This window comes from Cynocephalus volans, chromosome 12 (assembly GCF_027409185.1).
Source record: "Cynocephalus volans isolate mCynVol1 chromosome 12, mCynVol1.pri, whole genome shotgun sequence".
In the NCBI taxonomy this organism is placed as follows: domain Eukaryota; kingdom Metazoa; phylum Chordata; class Mammalia; order Dermoptera; family Cynocephalidae; genus Cynocephalus; species Cynocephalus volans.
The window spans coordinates 96,798,367-96,817,150 of NC_084471.1; the positions used below are offsets into that span (position 1 = coordinate 96,798,367).

General features: G+C 41.7%; 1 protein-coding gene across 1 annotated transcript in view; it reads right to left on the reverse strand.

Annotated features, from left to right (window-relative positions):
• Positions 1–13,133: 13,133 nt before the first annotated feature.
• The window catches only part of PTPRO (protein tyrosine phosphatase receptor type O), a 239,063-nt gene continuing 233,412 nt past the window's right edge, over positions 13,134–18,784 (reverse strand). Inside the window, exon 26 of the mRNA XM_063115709.1 lies at positions 13,134–13,238. Coding sequence (XP_062971779.1) covers positions 13,134–13,238 — 105 coding nt within the window. The remainder of the gene's footprint in view (positions 13,239–18,784) is intronic.

Genomic DNA, 18,784 nt, shown 5'->3' on the forward strand with positions numbered 1-18,784 from the left:
GGAAAGCTCTGTGTGTTTTTTCAGGATCTTCTAACTTGATGGATTCTGTCTACAAACTCTCTCCTCTGCAAATCTTGTCAGAGCTTGGTTTTAGGTTTTGTACCTGTCAAGAGTAGTTTTTACTCTAGTGTGGGTTCCTTTAGTTCTGAAACATGACTTTTTGTGTTTTGGATAAATGCCTGGGATATTTTGTATCTCACCTGGATTCCCAGGTTATTAATAGGTGTTAAACAAGACTCCTCATTTTTGTTGGGCTGGACCTCTGTTGTCTCCAGCATAGCTACCTCTAGTAGCCCTATTCTACTCTCAACCTTGTAGTAGCCACTCTCTGGTAAGGCTTGGGTGATGTTGCCCTATGCTAAGGATTCACGGTGGACTCACAGATTTCTGTGGCCACTCTGTACAAATCTCTTCACTTTAGTGCACTTCTTTAGAAATTCTAGCCACTTCCAGTGTCCTGAACTCCAATCTTTGCCTCCTCAACTCAGTGGGACTAACTTGCTCTGGTTGGATATTAGCATGCTGCACTGAAGATGCAGAATTGTACCCAGGCAGAGAACCAGTCAGTTTTCTTATCACAGATATTATAGTCTTGTACTGCTTACAAAAGGTAACCAATAGATTTGATCTTTTTCTCTCTCCTTAATAGGCACTGAGGCATGGCAAGCTAATGTGAGAGGTACACTAATTATTTAAAACTCTTCCTTTTATACTATTCTTTAAGAAAATTTATTGGAAAGTTTGAGATTCACTTGCTTTCTAAAACTAAACTTATAGAGGTTGTGCTGGGGGTTGAGTGGAGATCTCATCAGGGGTGGCTCTTCTTGCTTCTCAATGCTTGTATAAGGGTGTTGGAACAATGTTAGAAAGTTGTAGAGATTCAGTAAAGGAGTTTATATAAAGAATGGTTGTTTCGGGCCAAGCCCGTGGTGCGGCGCTGGGAGCGCAGCGACGCTCCCGCCACGGGTTGGGATCCTATATAGGAATGGCCGGTGCACTCACTGGCTGAGTACCAGTCACGAAAAAGACAAAAAAAAAAAAAAAAAAAAAAAAAAGAATGGTTGTTTCAAGTAGGAGGAGACAATTTTCATTCAATAAACATTTAGTAACTGTCTACTTTAAAAATTGGAAATTCAAAGAGAAGCCTACAGTTGGTTAGAGTGTGGTGTTACAACACCAAGGTCAAGGGTTCAGATCTCCATACAGGCCAGCCACCAAAAAACAAGAACAAAACTAAAACAAATAAACAAAAACAAAGAGAAACCTGGATAGTGTCTCTGCCAGCAAGGAATATACAATCTAAACAACTGTTTTTCAACTTGTCACATAATTCCCTGGAGCTAGTCTTATTGAACTCTTAGGGCAAAATTACATTCTAAAAGCAGCAGTGCTGATTTCCCAGAGACTGTATTTTATGTCTGTGACATTTAGTTTTTCCCAAAGGGCATGCCTTTAAGTTAGTACCTTGTATGAGAGGTCTTCATAGGATTGTACAAAGGACCCCTAGGAATGAACTGGGAAGGGAAGGCACATCATTCTACCACCCTTCTCTTGGATATTCTTTTTCTCATTTAAAACAAACCAAACCGGGAGGGGGAGGGAGGTTGGGGATAATCGGGTGGGAGACATGGGGAACAATCACAATGTGTGGTAATGGGTATGCGGCCAGTATGGATCTGGCCTCCACATCTTGGGCACGAGGGGTGACAATCAACTTTGTATTTCATTAATATTCATAACCAATAAAAACAATAAAAACCAAACCAAAACAAAACATAAAATGCCCATAAAACTGTGGCTGCTGTAGGTGAATCTCAGGGAAGGGTTACATTCCCCGCAGTTCCAGGTCCCATACAGGAATTTCAGTTTGTATTCATGTCTCTTTTCCCCACCCATTCTCTTCCCATCATCTTGGTCCCCCAATCCCTTCTCTTCTATATTTTTAAGACCTACCTCCACGTCACCTCACAGCTTCATTTACTTGCCCCTTTTCTTCTTTTCAGAGTCGAGGAAAGGAATGAAGCCAGTGCCTTGGGTTCATTGGGGGTAGGGGGAGAGCATCTTAGTAGAAAAAATATCTTCTAATAACCAAATGTTCAAATTTATCTCAGCACATTTGTGAAAGGTTAAACAATGAAAAGATAATAAAATTCAGATAAAATAATTACTAAGAACTACACAACTAGACACTAAACTGAATTGGAAGATACAGTTATCAGGTAGTTGGAGAGAACGAAGGCACCGAAACTGGATTTCTATATGAATTGGGATATTTTAACAGCTGAGATGCCTCCTGAAGAGCCTTAGGCACGTCGCCTTTGGTTTGGTGCTGGGAGGACACGGGCAGTGAGCCTGGACTTCTGCAAGGCCCAGATGGTCCTGGCCCAGGCTGATCCCATGGGCTCATTCTTTCCAGACCACAGTCTGGAATTGGCCCAATACCTGCTCCTTTTCTGGATGGCCCTGGGTGGAAAAGCCCTGAAACAACCTTTTCCTTGAAGCCCGAATGTGCAGTAGAACATAATTTCCTCATCTTCAGTCTTTCCTGGTATCTCCAAAAATGAACATGCAGGCTCTTTTAGTCTGGAAAAACAGGGAATAAAACACATGCACACACCCGCACGTGTGCACATGCACACACCCGCACGTGAGCACATGCACACACACGGTAGACTGGTGAGAAATTAAAATCTATAGGTCTTTCACAGTTTTTCTTGTTTTAAAGTTTCTTACTCTGAGCTGGTATCTCATCTATATTTAAGGAAAGGGAAACAGAAACTGAATTTCATGTGTGCTGAGAATTTTCACATATATCCCCACCTTACAAGAGAAGAAATTGAAACTCAGATAAGTTAAATAGCTTGTAAAAGGTCACACAGTAAGTGAAACAACGAAATTTGGACTCAGCTCTCTCGGACTTCTGACTAGCAAACAAACCTTTTCTCCTAGATATCATAGATCAGTGTATAAAAAAATTTTAAGCAGAAAAAGCATTTTTTAAAATAAAATTTTGTATGGTATAACACTGTGTAAAACAGGTAAAAATCAGAGTTTCTCTTATTGAATTTGCAGAGAGGAGGCTTGGGGCCTCATTTGGGAATCTCTGGTCGAGGCTCTGTGGTTTCCTCCACCATGAAGGCCCTTGCAGGAGAACATGAAGGTAGATTGGGTGCGTATTGCTCCACGGTAACAGTTAGACCAGGAAATATAGTTCTCAGTCTCCATGGTCATTTACATCTTTGGGGAATTTCAGATGGCTGACCACCCGCTAAAAGCAACATTTTGTTTAGAAAGGAAAATTACCGGGCCGAGCCCGTGGCGCACTCGGTAGAGTGCGGCGCTGGGAGCGCGGCGACGCACCCGCCCCGGGTTCGGATCCTATATAGGAATGACCGGTGCACTCACTGGCTGAGTGCCGGTCATCAAAAAATGACAAAAAAAAAAAAAAAAAAAAAAAGAAAGGAAAATTACCTTTGGACATCCTCTCATAGTTATACTTTTATGCTTTGGAGTAGAAATGATATAAGATACCAATAAATCAGGGCAAAAATTAGCTGATCCTAGTCTCACTCTTCTCTATGATGGCTAGGCCAGAACCAAGAATGGATACACATTTGCTGTGAGTTCATCTGTGAAGTGGTTTTCCACTAAACACAATGAGAGGGTCGTCTGCAGCTCCTAGGAAGCGTGTGGTAAAAGGATCTATTTGCCTTGCACTAATGAATGAACAGAAGCAACAGAGCTTGGACCACAGGCTAAGACAATTGCCATAGGCTGTTTTCTAGCTCACAAAATACAGCCCTTTGCAAGGTGAGAAGGTCAGGAACATTAATAACCTGTAGCAACTTACTCTCCTGCAGCCAATAAGTAAGGGCATATTTTATATTAGGAAAACAGCACAGGGAAGTTAGTTTATTGCCTCATCTCTAAAACCAATCTTATTATAGGGTGGGATTTAGATGTTTAGATAATTCATTTGTCTTGAAGCAATGGGGGGGGGTGGAGAAGAACAGAGAAATGACTATTGTTTATTGCCTTGGTGATGGCGCGGAGGATTTACAGAATCCAAATTAAAACAGCTATCTAGAATTGCCTGGATGCTTCCAACTTCTTTTAGCATTTGATTAGCTGAGTTTCCTGAACCCCTATGGGGCATGTATGTGCAGATAAGACCTCTGCCTGTGACAGGGTTCTGCCTTCAAATTTGGCAGCATGCTGCAGGCAGGGTTGTTACCGCTGCTCTGGTTAGGAGACTAGTGGCCAGGCATGCTCATAAGAAGTGCACGCATGGGGGTGGAGCAATCAAATGGTCATGCGCACTCTGTAGTGTCTTGGTGCTGGAATGAGTAGGAGGGTTTGGTGCTCTAAATGTGCTGAGAGGGAGATTCGGAGATTTGGAGGATCATACAGCATTAATTCCACGCTGACTCTGCCAGGCCCTTGGCTAGTGCTTTCCACAGCCAGTTTTAAGTTTCACCATAAGGCTAAAAAGTAGATATTACTTTTCTTTTTGTGGGGCACTTTGGCTCAGAGATAGTAGGTGACTTCTTAAGGTCACGCTGCTACTAAGCATCAAGGTTCTATGACTCTAAAGACTATGCTTTTCCAGTTATGCCACTCTGCATCCCCAAACCACCAGGCACCATGCTGAGGGCTTTACATTTAATCCTCCACAAAACCCTGTGGAGGAAGCTCTCATGATTCCCAGAGCAAACAAGGAAACTGGTTCACAGAGGGATTAAGTGGCGTTCACAAGTGGCACCTGCTTACTCAAGCTTCTATTCTTAACTTGACCCAGGCATACTTGCATATTAAGGTTTGTACAAATTGGCTTATTTGTCTTAGAAGTAGTCAACTTTTTAGTCAGTTTTAGTGCAACAGATTTGCACAGATTGTCTGTCCAACTGCATGCATCTTCACTAAATATGGATCAGGCCCTGCCATTGCTTTACTGAGAAACATGGGGGTTACATGCACTGGACATAAAACACACATATTGCCGTTGCATTTAGTAGTAGAGAATTGGAGCAAAAAGCCAGGCCAGGGCAATCCAGGACTCTCATCTGGAGGAACAGCTCCTTGAGCACCATATGCCCGTGATACAAGGGTGCACATTGGGTCACAGACTGCACCTCTTTTATATTCTGAGGTCTTTGACTCTTAGGAAAAAGGGAATTCAGGTGTTACCCTGGGAAAAGTGAGCCAGCCCAGCTCAGGTACCAGCTTGAGATGCCTTGACCAAATCTATTAAAGGATTCCAGGATAGCCCTCTGGAACTGTGGGAGGTTGGTTTGTACTGGGGCTCATGTAATATATATTGTTATTCCAGGTATTGTTTTCAGACTCTTACCCATGTTATCTTCTGTATCTTCTTGAAGCCCTATGCAATGGACTAAATGTGTCCCCGCCAGATTCATGTGTTGAAATCCTAATCCCCACCGTGATGGTGTTAGGAGGTGGTACTTTGGGGAGGTAATTATGTTGTGAGGGTGGAGCCCTCATGAATATGATCAGTCCCTTTATAAAAGAGGCCGCGGAGAGCTCTCTCATCAACAAGAACTTGACAATCTGCAACCAGGAAGAGGGCACTCACCAGAACTGACCGTGCTGGTACTCTGATCTTGGACTTCTAGCCTCCAGAACTGTGAGAAATGAATTTCTGTTGTTTATAAGCCACCCAGTCTATGGTACTTTGCTATAGCAGCCCAGACTGACTGAGACACCCTATGAGAAAGGTACTGTCACTATGTCCACTTCATAGATTACGCAACTGAGTCATGGTCAGGCTCTTATGACTCTGAGCTCAGGATTCTCTCCACCCATAGTCTGTTGTAAACTGCTGTGCTCTGCTGTATTGCTGGGTCTTGTTCTGGACTGCGTGCTTCCCAAGGTTACTGGTGAAGGGGTGATGTGATCTAGTTTGATTTTGGACATGGAAGCACCCTTCCAAGATTGTTCTGTTTTGTATTCGTAGAGCAAGTAGTGGTTGCACTTGACTTTTCCTAGTTTAAATAGCCCTTTGGACTTTTTGGTGTTCTTAGAACTGAACAAAAAGATTTTGTGTCAGTTGGCTTTGAACTCCTATGCATAGCCCTGGAGCAAACCAGGACATATGCAAGGCAAAGGACTGGATTGTCCAGCATCCCTCCACACACCAAGCCTCATGCCAGGCCTCGTGGTCTCTGGTATGTTTGGGCTTTTATTGATGTACAACCTCTCTGGGATCTATTGTTAAAAGGAATCCAGGACTCTAATTGAAAGCTGGTAGCCTAGTGTAAAGGTAAAAGAATTCTAGTGGGTTACCTAAGTAATGGCCTTGTTATGGGGTTTGGAAAGCAATAATAAAGAAAAGACTAAGAGAGACCTAACTTGGAGGAAAACTACTTCTGGAGAGAAATCCGTATATGTCCATTAAAAAAAATTTATTTATTAAAAGAGCCATCATTGTTTTTGTGACCTTTTCGTGAACCCTTGTTTTGCATTGTGGGTTAACCTTTCTCTGCTCTGTTTCATTTTTAACCTTTCTTCTGGGAATTTTGTTGGGAAGCCACATACCACCACCACTTTGGGTAGATGAAAAGGTCATCCTTGTGCTGCCATATTAGTTAAGGGCAGGTTGAGCACTGTAACTGACAATAACAGAATCTTAGTGACAACATAATAGAAATCTATTTTTTGATCACATCATGGGCCAATGCAGGCAGATATCCCTCTTCCACAGAGTGATGCAGGGACCCAGGCTCCTTCCACCTTTTGGCACCACTATCTCTGTTTGTGTAGGGTGGGGAGGGAGGGAGGGAGAGAGAGAGAGAGAGAGAAACAGAGTCAGAGAGAAAGAGAGAGGTGGTAGGTTGATTCTGATTATTTTCATGGGCCAGGGCCAGGAAGCTCACCTTCCATCAGCCAGAACTCAGCCACCTGGCCCCACCCTAACTGCAAAAGGGACAGAGAATGTAGTTCCAATATGCTCTGTGCCGTTCTAGTAACAGTAAATCCACTAGATTCTGCTGCATGATACATGAGCTGGAGCAGTCTGTGGAGCCTGGAGAGAAACTGTCACTTTGGAGTCTGCCAAGAAGAAAAGGTTCGGAAGGTGGGGTTGGAGGACTGGTCACCCATATGGCCCCCAGTGCCTGCTGTGCAGTGGGTGTTTTATGAATGCATGTCATTTGTATTTTTACTGTGGCTCTGCATCTTTAATACTTTAATGTGGCAGCACGGCCTTTTATGACCCTTCCAGAAAGTCACCTGTCTTTCCCTTGCACCTACATTGGATGCTTTATGTGCTTTTGACATGGCAACTGTGCCTTTATTTTCACTTCTGACTCCCCCACTAGAATATGAGCTCGTAGAAGTAAGGACCATGTCGTATCTGTCTTCACCAGCCCCCTCCACAGTGCCTGGCATGAGATGTTCAGTAAATAAATGATTGCTCAGAGGGTTAGAAATTTACTATTTCTCAAATTGAAAGCCTACCCTCCATGTTAAACATATTACCTTGAGATGAGCTATGAATTTCTTTCTATTATACTTTATCAATTCTAAGTATGAATGAGAGGCAGGGTTAAGTAGTGGGGAAATGGTTTGGGGGCTGGACAGAGCTGGAGTGGAAACTGCTTCTGCTGCTTTATAACCCAGTGGTTGTTTTACTTTATCCTACATTGCCTTTTAACCTGCCTCTCAGTTTCTCCACCTGGCGAATGGGTGTTCTTATCTCATAATGATGTTTGGAAGTTAAGAGGATATTCATAGAAAGGGCTTAGTGCAAAACTCCCCTGAGATCAGTTTTAAATGCTGTTCCCTTTGCTGCCTGAGAGAGATGCCAGACCTCTATTCAAAGCAGCATAGGCAGTGGTGGGCACACAGCACCTGCCCTTTTACCAAGACAGGGATGCAGATTTGAGCTTCAAGTCTATACCCAAGAAAGGCATAAACTCATACATTCTTAATGTTAGTACAGTCCTTAGGTGTGTGAACAAAGAAGGAAATGCTTCTTAAAAAATGATGGGATAGCTGCCTTGTGAGGTGGCGATTCCTATTGTCAGAGTTCAGTAGAAAAGCTAGCCATCTGCCAGGGATATGGTTAGGAGGGTCCTGTTTAGAGAAGGAGAGTAGGACTAGCTTGGTAATTCTCATCAAGGAAGAGGGACCATGTCAGGGTCTCTAGTGGTTGATGAATAACAAAAACTATGGGTGCCTCTTGTATCTGTTGTAGAAGCCATTAGAAAAACAGCTTAGCATCATTACTTTGGCTGGTGGGTACATCCAGAAGACATTGACAAAGTTTTGGGAAATATGAATAAAAAATGTTGAAAAAGACTTAACTAATGCTTTCTTAGTCCTTCCAACAATAAAACTCTGATTATATATTTTTAAAAGTCAGCATATTGTACCATTTGTACTTACCACAGGGCATACATCGGAAGGTCAAGAAGTCATTGATTGATCGATTGATTGATTCTTCAACATTATATAATCAAAACTTGCTGAATGAGTGATCGAAGGAATGAATGACTCTTCCTTTCTTCCACGTTTAATATAGTCCCGGTTTCCCATAGGTGTTGTTACTACGACCTGTTGTTTTTCCACATTCCTAACAGTTCTGGTGACCCTGCCCTGGACAATGGTCTGTTAATATCCCTCTTATAATGCAGCTCCCAAAGCTCCACATTATTCTCTGTCTTTATTCAAGTGACCCACCAGGATAAGGCCTTGTAATAAGAACCAGCTGAAATTGAAAAGAAAAATCCTACTCTTCTGGAAGGCCAGAGATCAGAGATGTCATGGCTGAAAGTGTTTTCAAATGCATCCAAATGGGCTGTTAAAAACCAGCAGTTTTTTGCATATTATGTTTTGTTGCTTTATAACCCCTTTGGCCAAAGTGAGTATTATATTCAGTCATGGGCATGCCTCCTGGACTCTATCCTGTGCCAAGTACCAGGCTTGAGCCTGTGAGCTAGGAAACGAACCAGCTATTTGAAGCACATTACAACAGACAATTCCCGAGGTATAAAGGAAGTCCTCCTTGCTAGAAAGCTTGGAGAATTTTGGCTCGTAGAGATTGGACTCAGTAACTTTAACTCCTTGGCTAAGGGCCAATCCTCTAGCAAGCAGCTATCATGTGGCCTGCAAAAAATTCCGATCAAAGCATCTAGCTCCTGCTTTACATGTTGACACCACAGTTTCCTTTGAGCGATATATTACCCTTTGGGGGCAGGGACAGAAAGCATTTAGGAAAAGAAAGACATAAAACTTGACATTCAAAAAAAGTAACTTTTCTCATTTTAAATTTTGGGTACAATATTGTCTTTACAGTGGGAAATTGTAGACCCTAAATTAGAAGGCTGTCCAAAAAAATGTTGTCATGCATCACTCTTTCTTTTCAAGTTAAATGAAATTATAAAATGTGTAGTGATGGATATACTGGTGTTTACTATTAAATTTATAAATTACACCCTAATGGTAATTTTTCAATTAACTTCATAAATTGTCTTTTGCAGCCAAGGAATTTGATCTCAATAGCACTCAAAGTTAAATATTTGTAGTTCTAAAGTCTTTAGCTCTTTCTATGTACCATAAAGGCTATTATGAATTGCATGTGCTAATGCCTCTATGTTCATTCAGTACAGAGCACTACTCAAAAGATTTGTTTAAAATTGTAATTAAAAATACAGAGGCCCTGGAAGTCACCCTTCTGAATGCTTAAAGTTGGGTCTTGGGGTAGAAAGAGAGCCGGTTAGAATAGCCTTTGGGTACATAAGAGAACAGGATACAAAGCAACTATGAGTGAATTATCATATCTGATACTCCTTACACCTGCAAACGATGGGGCTATTGCTAGGTTTTATTCAGTTTATTAACTGGAACTCAGCAGAGTTAAGTTCCAAAGTCATTATCAAGATTAATGCTCAAGTCTTGAGATGCATTGATGCTTCTTCCACCAAAAGCTTTACAAATTGTGGAGTTGGGGAGTATCAGTGTCCCAATAAACATGGTAATGACTTTGGAGACCCCTGAAGGAATGATCTGGATACTTCATCTTTTCTTTTGGGAAAATTGATCTGGCACTATTTGATCCCACTTTGATGAAGTACTCAAGAAAAACATGAAATATTTATGAAGTGCTTTGTTTCGTGGGAAGTAGTGTTCTGGGCTGCAAAACTTCTGTAAGTGTCTGCGTGGCAGTGTTGGAAATGTATTCCTGCTGGCCTGTGCATCATATTGGCTCTTCCAAGGTTGTGCACTTCACTCCTGCCCTGTGTGAAGTCTAAGAATGTCATACATAGATTTGCCACCTTTCTATAACCATGTTTGTCCCCAAGAATGGTGTGATAGAGTATTAAAATGTGCAAGAAGGGAAGTAAAGGAGTGGGGGTGAGAAGAGGAGGAGGTGGCATGAGGGAGGCAAGAAGTGGAGGAAGGGAGGTGAGTGAAAACTGAGGATCCCTGAGGAGCCCAGGCTGTTGACCTGCAGGGGATGGACATCCTCTGCCATTCACCCTGCAAGGCGAAAGCGAGACTTGCTGGCCAGGTCTTGCAAGGAACTTTGCCAAGCTCTGCTGTGGCCAGGCCTTCTCAGTGACAAGAGACAGTGGGGTGCAGAGCTGTTCATCTGGCATCCTTCAGCGTCACTAAGGTCACTGGTAAGATATCACACTGATCCTATATACACGGCTTCGTGAAGATGATCAGGAATGGAGAGAAGCCAGGGGAAAGGGCAGAGATCAGATACACAGAGAGGAGCCAGGTGTCCTGGAAGCACATACAAGAAGGCTCCCAACCGCCACATTGCCACAGTGAAGCAGCCAGCTCGTGTTTACTTTCAACTCAAAATGTCTTCCTTTGTATATCGATACCATCACCTCTTATTTCTCAGGAAGTGACACAAAGAAACAGGCTTCATGATGCCATCACTGTCCATTTTGACAGCATTCATGTCACAATACACAACCATGTACTGTAATTATACAAAATCCAAAGAATAAAATGTTACTAGTTACACTGGTTAAAGTGAAACTGACAACCAAAAAGAAAACAAAATGAAATGAAATCTCTGTTGGAATCCAGAGAGACGCTTGACAATATTACCAAACATTGTAGCCAAATAATTGTCCTAGCATGCTGCAGTTCATCGCTGTAACCATAAATTCCCAGCTCTCTGGGGGAAAGAAAGTGCATTTTCAGAGCCTATAGTTCTCAGAGAAGTGGCTCTCACATGTATGCAGGTCAACAGAAAAAGGAATGCAGAGTCTAGGCACCAAGACTGCTCAGACAGCAACGGAGTTTAAAGCGTCAGACTTGAAATTTCTGAACCAGGTCTGGTTTCTTGAACAAGAACCTCGACAGTGACATTAGTCCAAAAGGGCCAAGGAAGAAACATCCAACTGTTAATAAGGAAGAAAACCATCAAGAACTAGAACAACTAAGACAAATACTTTTTCTACTCTACTTTGAGGTTGACTTACAGCTTTTCATATTTGCAATAGGAAAAGATACGTGGTTGACCTGTGGGTAGAAGCCCCCTCTTTCTTCCCTGTCTTCCCTCCCCGCTCCTGACCCTGTAGCTTAACATTGGAGTGCAGACAATGTTGGTTGAATTTCCTAGAAGCAGAATTCCCATTTCTTCATGTGTGGCCATGCCTCTTATTAATAGTGAGGTATAATTTGATGCCAGCAATGCCTGTTCCTTCCTGGGCTATGGGGTTGAACAATGGTGTGGGCAAAACGATACAACTTTCTGATAAAATCACACACATACAAAAATTATTGCACTTATAAAAACACAAAAAACTCAGCCCAACTAGCAAAGGGCCAACCAAACTCTTCAGAAATGCTGTACTTCCTGCCCTTTGCAAAGCGTCTTGACCTTTCTGGTGTTCTGTTGAATTTGGTCCATCATTAAGTGTCCAGAAGTGAAAAAGTCCAAAAGACACTGTAGGCTCTTTAAGGCTAAGTCTTCCCGGTGCTTCTATGAGATAAATTATCTCCTGGCCACATACTACAAAGCAAGGGCTCTTTGCAGCAAAATGACTAGCAGGGGCCCCCCTAAAACTGTGGAAGCAAGGGAGGATGGGTGCTCATCACGTCCTCTCCTGTGAACGAGAGAGAAAGACAGTAAGCAGCCTGGGATGTCAGCAGCCTCCTCCTGGCTCCGTCACTAGCTCTCACTATACTCAACCCCACAGCCCAGGGGGATGTGGATTTATCTGTGGACCTTTCTCTGTGTGACTCCTTCTTTCTGTGGGTCTGAATATCTTGCCCTCTGCCTGCAAATTTGTCTCTCTCTGTCTTTCCTAATTCTCTATCTTCCTGCCCCTCGTGTTCTCCATCTCTCTTGATGGATGCAGAGGTACAATGCTGATCCTGTCCTGCTACCCACTGCTCCACTGCTTCCCACCCTTCATGTTTCTCCCACAATGCACCACTGTCCTCTCCCCACCCTGTCAATCACCCCCCCACCCCATCACTTCAGACACTACATTCTGTTTACTGAGCTAAGTGGGAAGATTACTCGTCACCTTAGCGAAGATGACTTACACCTTCAAAATGTGATCTAGTCCAAGTTTGAGCACAGGGCAATGAATATGTTGCTAATGTTTTCATGAAGCTGTCAAATACGTGCTCCCATCATGGGTGAGATCAAGGCATTTTCAGACTCTGCTATCCTGAGACTCTATTGTCAATATTGTTTTTATTCTTTGGGGTGTCCACTCCGGCTCATGTCTTCTTTGTGACCCTTTATACAACCCTTGGAGTCAGTAAAATATTTGCACGAAATACCTAGTTAGAGTTGGATGGTAGCATCCTGATATTTCAGACACAGACTCCATATAAGAATAAGTTAGGGTTCTGGGTGGAGCAAATGGAGGTCAAATCGCCATGCATTGCAGAAGGTCCTGCTTGTTGCTACCTTCAATCAAGGTGCATTGAAGCTCAAGGCACTGCTATGGTATTTGTCTCTCCCTGTGACCACTGCTGTGGGGCCAGGAGGTGAGCAGAAATACTAGTGTGAATTCACACTCAATACAAATGGCTACTGCTGCCTTTTGTCGTGACCCGTCACATCCCCTCCCATTATTCTAGGACACAGCACCCAGGATGGGCTCTTCTCCACTTACTGCTCCGATCCTGAGCTAGGACTTGCTGACATTCTCATATATGACATCACTGATGCAGAACTGCTGCTTCTTCTTCGTCCACATCAGCAGCACGCACTGATGGATGAAGATGTACTGCTCCTGGGCAAGGACAGAAGCATGTCTCAGAGCAGGACGTTTTGTGCAGATATGTGCAAAGGTATAATATTTAAATACTATGGCAGTTTTAGTGACCAAGAACTGATGTAAAAGGAAACTCCGTTATTTACAGAGACTCAATTTTATAACTAGAAAATCCAGGTGGGACCGGCCCGTGGCTCACTCGGGAGAGTGTGGTGTTGATAACACCAAGGCCACGGGTTCGGATCCCATATAGGGATGGCCGGTTTGCTCACTGGGTGAGTGTGGTGCTGACAACACCAAGTCAAGGGTTAAGATCCCCTCACCGGTCATCTTTTAGAAAAAAAAAAAAAAAGCCAGGTGAATCAACTGTAAAAGCATTTTGATTAATAATAGAGCTTTGAACATCACTACTTTTTATTTTACAGTGGAATTTTTCTGCCAGCTTTAATGAGTAAAAAAAGTAAAAATTGTATATAAGGTATACACATGATGATTTAACATACATATACACTGTGAAATGATTATCACAATTAAGCTAATTAACATATCCATCACCTCACAGTTACCATTTTTTTTGAGTGATGAGAGTGTTTAAGATCTACTCTCTTAGTGATTTCAAGTATACGCTACTATCAACTACAGTCACCACAATGTCCATTACATCATCACTACTTAATGCAAAAGACAATGAAGGTTCAATCAATAATCACGGGGCTATTTTACAAACAAAAGAGTGCATCACATCATTCCTGCACTGAAATAAATTCTAGGATATTTAATCAATCAAGCCATAAAATTATAGAAGAAAGAAAATATAGGTTAATTCCTCTGTGATTCTAAAATTAAAAGCAATGGAATAGATTACAAATAAGAATTTCAAACTACTATATGTAAAAATCAATAAATAAAAAGAAAAGGCAAATCAGAATCCGGGAGGGAAAAATATTTTCTAGCATTATGACAAAATGTTGGTGCCTTTATTTTTGTTAAAAAGTCATCGAAATCAGTAGCACATACAAGTGGACAAATTAGTAAAGTACATCAACCATTAGACCAAATATTCCTGAAAGGCAGGGATTATGTCTTTTTATTCCTAGTGCTCAGTACTTAGTTTGCGCTTATTAAAGGATTTTTGAAGTAAACTGAGGAAATATTAAAATGCACAAAAAAATGGCCAAGTAAAAAATGTAAATTAAAACAAGTTATTTTTTTATCTATGAAGTGTACAAACCTAAAGGAAAAAAGTAACATTCAGTGGTGACTTGAATTTGTTACGGCAGACATTTTTACCTATTGGTGGAGGGATAATTAATAAAGTGCTAATAAATGGTGTGAACACAGGTAATAGCAAAACGTGGAAAAGAATCCAATTTAATGTTCTATAAAAGGAGAACAATTTAAGTAAGCAATGTTGTATCTATAATGAAACATTAGTCAGCTTTGAAAAAGAAATTTATAATGTTTTTGTGATAACAGTAAAATGTTAAGTGAAAAATTAGTATGTAAAAAACCATACATATATTGTGTATTTTATATTTCCACAAATGTATGTTACTTACATACATTCTGTATTATATATATAAATGCATATTATGTGTATACATAGCATATGAGCACAATTGTGTAAAAGTTTTACTTGAATGAAGACTGAGATGAAATACACTAAAATATTAATTGCTTTTATTAGTTGTTTTTGTGCCAAGAAATCAAGAGTAGCTTCATGGTCTTTCTCCTTTTTCTTTATTTCCCAGAGTTTCACTGTAAGTAATACCATTAGAAATAACTTCTAAATAAGATTCAGTCAAGATATCCACAGAATTGTAAGAAGCCTCTTGTGTAATAACTTTACACAAAAGATGAACTTACTCCAGACTTCAGTGGGTGGTACTGCAGCCCAACCTGTATTTTTCAACAAGGTATTGGGAAAATATATTCCCTTATGTTGTGATAGTCTCGCATCAGTAACCTGGTGTTATAGCAACACCGGGGATAAATAAGGCTGGACTTTCAATCCATAACTACTCGGTGGTCAAACTTTAGATACAAAGAAAAAAAAAAAAGAAAAAAAAAAAAAGAAAAAAAAAGACCAAAGGGAAAAGTAAATAAAAGACTATTTACAGACATGTCCCTGAGAGTCCCTGAGAAATCCAAGCTGCAGATCAGGAGGACAGTTTGCTCAAAGCAAAGCCCTAACTGACCTCCAGGGAAAGGCTATTAGAGAGAAAACAAACAAAATACTTGATAAAAATAGAAGAGAGCCCACGAGAGGCAATGCCATTGATATGTAGCACTTTACAGTTTCAAACCATGAATCGAGATTTTGTCACTTTACACACTGTGTACAATGACAATGTTCAACAGTTCCTGAACATTGTCATTCGCATTTCGCAGGTGAGAAATAGGAGTTTTGAGAGCTGATGTGACCTGTGCAGTGGCAAAGCCAAGACCCAGGCCTTCCCCCAGGGTCTGCTTTTCCTTCTGACCATCTCCTCCTTGTGGAGAAGGCTGTGAAGTAAGTGTGTCCGGTCAGGGGCAAAGAGAAAGAGGTTAGGTGTTGCAGTGACCCTGAAATATGCATCTGAGGACATGATGTCACCAGTTACTTCTGCTTTCTTTGGGTGGGGTGGAGTGGTGGAATCCAGGTGATGGGTAGTATAGAAGGCTGGGAAATTAGAAGCCAGCGAAGTGAGGAGACACGGTGGGCAATTCATGGGTTGGTTATATTCATAAAGACAGAACTCAACTGCAGAATCATACTGTCCTCTTGAAAATCATCAGTATCAAAGGGATACTCTGGGATGGCAAATGTGAAAGGAATCGTTTTTTACTTTGTTCTTTACTTATCAACTTCAGTAAGTTAGAAAGCAGCAGGATTCTCATGGGAATGGACTTAAGAAGCCTCTTCAACAGATGGTGCTGGGAAAACTGGATATCCACACGCAGAAGATTGAGACTAGGCCCCTATCTCTCACCATACACAAAAATCAACTCAAAATGGATCAAAGACCTAAATTTAAGAACCCAAACTATGAAACTACTAGAAGAAAACATAGAGGAAATGCTACACGAAATGCGAGTGGGCAGTACTTTTTTTGAGTGATGCTACAAAGGCACAGGCAATAAAAGCAAAAATACATAAATAGAACAACATCAAACTAAAAAGTTCCTGCACAGCAAGTGACGCTGTCAACGAAATGAAGTGAGAATCTATGGAATGGGAGAAAGTGTTTGCAAACTACACATCTGACAAGGGGCTACTATATAAGCAACTTAACAGCAAAAAAAACCAACAAGTACCACAATTAAAAAGTGGGCAAAGGACCTAAACAGACATTTCTCAAAAGAAGACATGCAAATGGCCAAAGGCACATGGAAAAGTGCTCAACATCACCAATCATCAGAGAAAGCAAATTAAAACCACAGCTAGATATCTCACTACAGTTAGAATGACTATTACCAACAGGACAAAAAATAAATTCTGGTGAGTATGGGGAGGAAAAGGAACTCTCCTACATTGCTGGAGGGAGTATAAATTGGTACAACCGTTGTGGAAAACAGTATGAAGTTTCCTCAGAACTAAAAATAGATCTACCTTACGACTCAGCTATCCCACTAGGTTATATACCCAAAGGGAACAAAATCAATATATCAAAAAGACACCTGAACTCCCGTGTTCATCACAATAGCCAAGAGATGGAGTCAACCTAATGCCCATCAACGGATGAATGGATAAAAAAACTGTGGTGTATATGCACAATGGAATACTATGCAGCTGTATATAAAAAATGACATTTTTTCATGGATAGAACTGGAAACCATCACATTAAGTGAAGTAAGTCAGGTACAGAGAGAAATAAATACCACATGGTCTCACTCATATGTGGAATCTAAAAAAAAGAAAAAAGAAAAGAAAAAGAAAAAAGGCTGTCATTGAAGTAGAGAGTAGAATAATGATTACCAGAGGCTGGGATGGTTGAGAGGGGAAACTGGTGGACTAACGGGGACAAAACTCTGCTGTCTACTCTAAGTGAATCACGGTGCAACACACTGTACCCACAAGTATGTACAAGTGGATGTTAAATTATTTTGAATAAAAAAACAAACAACCCCCCCCCCAAATGCTAGGTCAATCAACCTGTATTCAAAATGCAGGTTGGACCATGGAGAGCAGAGGGTAGAGGAAAAATAAAGATAAATGAACAAGATGTTCTGGACATTACTAACAAAACAGACTCAGATAAACAACTAGAACTGGAGAGCATCTATCACAAGGGCCTGAGGAACTCAAGGGAAAAGCCAGAGCAGTTGGGAAAAGTAGTAACCTGGGCGCCCTCTGTCCCCTTGGCTGACTTTGAATTCCCCATGAGAGTAAAGGGAAGGGATATTGCACTTTAAAAAGCCTGTTTCCATGGAGATGTCAACCTAAAACACTGCCATAAACAACCAAAATTTGAAGCAAGAAAGGGAGAAAATGAAACATTTTCTTGGCTTTGCAGAAGACTACATGGTGACTGCTCTAGTTTTTTGTGATTACCGCACCTGAATGGGATGGAGGGTCTGCCACGTGAAGGTAGCTTGTATAAAGGGATGAAGATTCTGCAGTTGGGAAAAGTCAAAAGCAAACAGGCCGTAATCGAAGTCTATGAAGTTATCAAAGGTGTAAATTAAGTAAATGGGGCAATTCATCAAATCTAAAATGAGCAGCCCTTTGAAGCTTAGGGATCCATATATGTAAGGGGGAGTTTTAATCATGTATTAGGATACAAATTTATGGAAGTGAAAGCCAAAAATATGGACCGATTACTAAAGCAAAGTGTTTACTCACTAGGCAGTGGGCTTCTCGGGGAAACCTGACATTTCACACTTACGACAGATAACAAGGCGATGCTCATGTCCCCACAATAGTAAATTAGAAGTCAGCAGGACTGAGAGGTGGCCTGCTCAAGGAAGTGACTTGCTTTAATAATCGATGAGACATCTGGAATATTAATTACTCTTTCCTAAAGGAGTGTGATCCTGTGATAGCTCAGAAATAAATACACCGGAACGGCTGTGCCAATCCGCGGTCAGATGGGACTGAGAAGGTAGGAGGAAAGAAAAGTAGAAAGCGTGGGAAACGAGGTACCTACAGAACCGAGGAGACAGCAGCCACCACGCTGGGCTTTTTGAGTTATACTGACATCTAGTGGTGGAAGATGGGAAAAGCAAGAGGAAGACCAAGGCATGTTTTAATCTCTTGCTGAGAGGTCAGGCCAGGTTGTACTCTACACCACAGGCGTCCCTCCCACACACACTCCTTGAGAGAAAGGGCTATTGTATGCCTGGAGCTAAGAAGTTGTGAGTACGGCTGGGTGACTAGGATTATGAGCAAGCTATGGTACTTGGGTTTTTGCACCCACACCGGTGCACGCCCACGGCTGCTCTGAGGCAGTGTGTACTGTCTACTGGCACTGCCCTGGGGCTGCCACTCCGTTTGGAGTGCGTTCTAAGGCACCCACAGAGGAGAGGACGTGGGAGAAGAGGATGAAGGGGGAGCATGTAACGCTGCAGGATATTTCTGGGAA